The sequence below is a fragment of the Thermobia domestica genome, chromosome 9 (assembly GCF_964235325.1).
Source record: "Thermobia domestica chromosome 9, izTheDome1.hap1.1, whole genome shotgun sequence".
Taxonomy (NCBI): Eukaryota; Metazoa; Arthropoda; class Insecta; order Zygentoma; family Lepismatidae; genus Thermobia; species Thermobia domestica.
The window spans coordinates 222,320,278-222,325,845 of record NC_137462.1 but is presented as its reverse complement, the minus strand read 5'-3'; the positions used below and the strand labels follow the sequence as shown (position 1 = coordinate 222,325,845).

Sequence of the window (5,568 nt, the reverse complement as noted above, 5' to 3'; positions counted from 1 at the left end):
ATAAACCTAGTAGTAGATACTAGAACCTTAATTCCTGGAATCCCTGGTTTATTAATTCAGCTAATATTTTTTCCTTTTAACCCAAGTAGTAAGGTTTATTAGATTATTAGATTTCTAGACGTTAGAGCTTGGTAAGAAAATTCGAACAACGTTGCTTTCAGATATTTAGCGTCCCATATAGTCTATTACTTTTCCTATTTTTGAGAATTCTCTTTAAATATTAGTACCTCGGCGTCGAATTATATTACTTGTTCTTACTTTCGCGTATTTATTAGTATTGGAATTTTCGCTAAATTTATAATTGTAGGTAAAGTCGTGGTCACATTTGATTATTTATTGAGACTTTCTATTCCGCTTGATATTAGGCAGCCTTTGAAATTGTTAAAAGTGATCAGATTGTCCTTATATTGAATTAGTTAAAACTGTTATCTAGTGCATTTAACAATTATTTTCAAACAGTGTAAACCTTTTGCACAGTTCACTTTAAGCACAGTTCAAGTTTTTATATTAATCAAATCATTCGTTGAGTTAAATATTATTGTTGTTGTTTGTTACTTTTTAAAAATATTTAATTGTTGTAATAAAGATCAGATTAAATATTTTCTTTTATTTCGAACTGTATATTATAACTGTTAAATTTGTGAATCATAGTTTGGGAGATTTGAAACCTACATATTTGGGGGAATTTTTCACGCCATTATTTTACCAGAAACTAGAACCGTGTCACATGATAGTTTGGCTAATCTTAATCAGTATTTATTTCATTTAATTTACATTAAGAAAGGGTCAAACAATCGACGGCACAAGGTTGGTTACATTCAGCAGTAGTGAAAGAATAGTCGAAGTGTTGTACTTCTCAATTTAATTTGTTCTTCCAGTGTGCATAATGATTTCTGCTTGCTCAAAGTTCTCCATTTAGAGATGAAATGCAAGAATCATGCACACGTTAACCGAGTGAAAGAGAGAGAGGAGATATTTTCAAATGAAATATTATCCTACACATTCGTTGATATTCCTATTTAATTATGTTTTAGTTCATTTTTATTTATTCCTCTTTACGTAATTCCAGGGTGTATAATGACTTCTACTTGCTCAAAGTTCACCATCTAGAGATGAAATGGACGAATCATGCACCTGTTAACTGGGAGAAAGAGAGAGTGCAAGATATCTTCAATTGAAATGTTATCCTGAACATTCGTCGATATTCATATTTGATTATGTTTTAGTTTATTTTTGTTTATTCTTATTTAAAAAAAAATACAGTTCTCGATTACTTAGAATATAGCAAGAGATAGTGAATGATGTATTACGGTGTATTACAAGAGAGAACTTGTATTCTTTGGTATCATATATACTCGTAATAAATCAATGCTTGTATCGATAATTGTAGATTAAATTACACAATCTCGTGTTATGAGCACACAAAATATAACTATTTGTCTTATTTAAAACATATGACATGTTTTCTACTTGTGCAAAGGTTGTTTGCAATTAAACTGACAGGCTGCACATCTTGTTTTTACTTTGTTTTCCTTTGTATTAATTTTTGTTTGCTGTTTCATTTTCCGAACACACTGGAAACCAGTAATACAACAGAAAATATTCTTCTTAGGTTTAATGTATAAATGAAAAATATAAATAACACACTTTAAAAAATGAAAGCTACGATGGCTTTGCTGGTAAAAATATATTCTCAGAAAACAAAAATGAAAGTCAAAATATCCCGACCTTATATTTTTTTCATAAAGTTTTAGTAGAGGTACTAAAACTGATAACTAACAGAAGTGAGGGTAACGTTGAAACGAATAATGTAAAACATTCGGAGAGTTTAAAAAATGCTGTACCTGTGAAATGAAATGAATGTTTTACCAACATTGATCTTTCCTTGGTATAACTAAGGTTAAATAAAATTTCTCTGTAAATCTCTTATGATATCAATCGCACTGTAAATAATCACCCCGGACAAAAAAGTAGTTACCCCCTTGTTACTCACGTTAATACCGTGTAGCACCGCCCCTGTCCTAGATAACCGCTTGCGTGGGGTCGGGAAGGTTGTCCACAAGGGTCTGCAAGGCCGTCACATCCAGTGGAACCAACTCGCGGAGGATAAGATCACGCAATTCCACCAAACGTAGGGGATGCTGACGTCGACGCTTCACCCGCTGTTCCCAGACATGCTCAATCGGGTTGAGGTCCGATGATTTTGCGGGCCATTCGAGGTGTGGTAGGGTACCTGAGTGTTCCTCAAATCAGTCACGTATGGGTCCAGTTCTGTGAACCCTGCTGTTGTCGTCTTGAAAAATGGGGGTGTCTATAGCAAAGTCATCGCGAAGAAAGTGACTGAAGGGCAACACCTGCTCGTCCAGGATGTTCAAATGAACTTGCTGGTTCATGTTCGTGGACACCTCAATGAGTGGGCCCACCCCATAGTACAAAAAACACCCCAGAATATAACAGACCCACCCACGGCCTGCACCTGACCTTCCACATATTGCGGGTGAAATGCTTCATGTGGGCGTCGGTGGACACGACGCCGGGCGTCATTCGAATACAGGCAAAATCGTGATTCGTCAAACCATATGACACGGCGCTAGTTTGCTACTGTCCATGTTTCATGATTATTGGCCCACTGCACACGCGCAACTTTATTTGCATGTGTGAGCAGTGGCCTTTTGCGAGGTACCCGACTCCATATGTTCATTACATGCAGTTCCCATCGCAATGTTCTCTCGCTGACAGGTTGGACTGGGCCTACATTCACGGACTGCAGTAATTCCTGGCGGGTTTGGAAGCGATTTCGATTCACAAGCCTGGCAACCTGTCTTTGAGCCCGATCTGTGAGAATCTTTTTCCGACTACAGTTCTGGAGTCGTGTTTCATGGCCACGTGTGTTACACCACTGCTTGTAGACACGTAGAACAGCCCGCAACGAAACCCCAACAAATCGGGCAACTTCCATCAGTGTGTGGCCATGGGCACGGCCAAACACGATTGCGCCTTTTTGCCAATCCACATCCGCACTCTTCCCCATCTTGCCGCACACACACCACTTCGATCGGTTCTGTGTCACTCCACAGTAATGCCCTCTGATCACGCACGTTTGGTCATGTGATTCGACCAATACGCTATCTGTACCTGTTTACGGACGCAGAATTGCTCTCGCGCAGGGGTGACTAATTTTTTGCCCGGGGTGCTTACTAAACTGTGTATTCTAACCGTTTTTTATTCGTCGCAGAGGTATGGATATTTTTCTATTTTTCTGAAGTTTGCTTCACTGACATGTTTCGAACAAACTAGTGCGCTTGAAGAACGTTTTATGTTGTTCTCAACCAGCGAGCCTTAGAAATATTGTCTGCTGTCCATCCTTGAAGGATATGAAAAATGGAAGCGTTATTGCAGTTTTGCTCGTGTGTATACATCATTCACATAGATTAAGAAGAGTAAAGATCCCAATATTTTTCCCTTGTTGTACACCATATTCCATTTTTACACCATTAGTTTCTTTTCCATTTGCTAAGACATACTGTGACCCATCAGATAGATAGCGTTTGAACCAACGATGAGATATGTCTTTGAATTTTGTATTCTCTAGCTTTTGTTGCAATATGTTATGCTAAAGTTTTTGAAACCTACAATTTTGTTTTATGGATATAGTCTCTTATTTCTACCTTGATCAAATATACTTTTGGTGATTGGTTTCTTTATATTGTTTGAATACTTGTAGTGCCTATTGGAGGTAGTTCAAGACAAAATATAACTTTTGATGAAACAAGAATTCTTGCTGCTCCAGATGAATCAAGAAAATGAGGTACAAAGTGATTTGTCGGATTACGAAGACCATGTGGAGGACAGTGAATAGGACGCATAAAATGAAATGTCAGTAAATGAAGACAATAATGTTGATGGTGGTGCCAATGATGCTCGTTTTTTTCTTTGGAAAACGAGGGCATTCTTTCAAGTAGTCAGCTAATTCTTTGCAATGTAAGATTGTAAGGACTCCTTCACACAATCTTGTAACTAAATTTCCAGTGTTACTGATGAAATGAAAAATCTTGATATGAATTAGGATGAACAGAGTTTTGGTCTTACACTTTTACTGAAAACATATCCAAAATTCTTCTACACACAAAAAAAATACTGTCAGTAGAAAATCGCTGGTCAAAAGGTCAAAAACATCTTGTAAAAGAGATTGACATTATTAAACTGAAGGCATGCTTAGGCCTTTGTTATCCAAGTGAGGCTTTCAAATCTGCCCTTGAAGAATTGAGCTCATTGTTTGCAAGTGATGGGATTGCCCGTGACATTTTTCCGACAACAATGGCTCTGAAACGATTCCTGTTTCTACTGAGCTATCTAACTGCACCCTTCGATTTTGCACAAAGTGTGACCCAAAATAAGCCAAGTTGTATGGGCGACTCCAAAAGTGCAAACCAACCTGCAATTCTCCTTTTCCTGGAATAGTATGCAAACCAAAAAACAGTTTCGTTGAGGTGGTTGAGAATTACAAAGGCGTTGGACCAAACCTCAATTTTGTTACAAATATATCATAGGGGAAAACTGCAGATAACAGAATAAAATAAGTTGTTAAGAATTGAGTTGATTTTAGTTTAGCGTCCCGTTCAGCAGCGAAGCTATATAAGACGTTGACCTACTGATTAACGTGGAATCCGAACCACATGAGCTCCCGCCGGGAATCGAACCCGGGTCTCCCAAAGTTGTTGTTAAGAATGACGATTTTATTATCATGAAGGTAATGGATGACATAAAAGTTACAAAATGATTTTACTCGAGCAGTTCAAACAAATTGAACGGAAAGAAATAGATATCAGAGGAAAGCAGCTTCTCTTCTTTTTGTAATAACAAAACTCGTAAAAATGAAAAGGGTTACCTGGTGTAAAGGTTTAATATAAATCATAACGCCACAATCCTAACACTTGCCGGCCTCCCTTGCAAGATAAAGAGATGGGACCCTAGTTGTAAACTCAACTGTAATAATAATAATAATAATAATAATAATAATAATTATTATTATTATTATTATTATTATTATTATTATTATTATTATTATTATTATTATTATTATTATTATTATTATTATTATTATTATTATTAACAACTTTTTTCCTTTTCAAAATTTCTGGCTCTGCCTAAGACCATGTCTGCGTACAGCGGCCATGTGTGCACTTTTTGTCAACAAGCGGTCCCAAAGGCTAAAAGGGATAGAAATCTCTGAGAGGAATAAAGAACTTTGTTATGATAAATTCTAGGTACAGATTCGAAGCACTTGCTTTCGACCGGTGCTTTTTCTTTTCTCTTGTCGGAAACAGAAAAGTATTTGGGGCTAAGAAATTACAGTGTATAATATGCAAATTTGCAGGTGGATTTACTTACATTGCAACTTGTGCTAATAAAGAAATATCCCCTATACCTCGGCCCCCGAATATCTGTACCGAAAATTTCGAATGTTCATACATATCGATGTCGAAATATTTGTTATATTGAATGTTGATATGTGTCAATATTGATTCGACGATATCGATATATCTGCATATCGCACAGGCCTAGACC

At 36.8% G+C, this 5,568-nt stretch overlaps 1 protein-coding gene across 1 annotated transcript; it reads right to left on the bottom strand.

The window, feature by feature from the left end:
* Positions 1-2,590: 2,590 nt before the first annotated feature.
* On the bottom strand, positions 2,591-3,031 carry LOC145661159 (uncharacterized). The gene has a single exon (XM_081726609.1). It carries the CDS (start codon positions 3,029-3,031, stop codon positions 2,591-2,593), a length of 441 nt encoding a protein of 146 aa, XP_081582735.1.
* Positions 3,032-5,568: the final 2,537 nt, after the last annotated feature.

Bases quoted from the DNA above. Each gene is read 5' to 3' on its own strand.
- LOC145661159 (XM_081726609.1), bottom strand. From the start codon at position 3,031: ATGGGGAAGAGTGCGGATGTGGATTGGCAAAAAGGCGCAATCGTGTTT.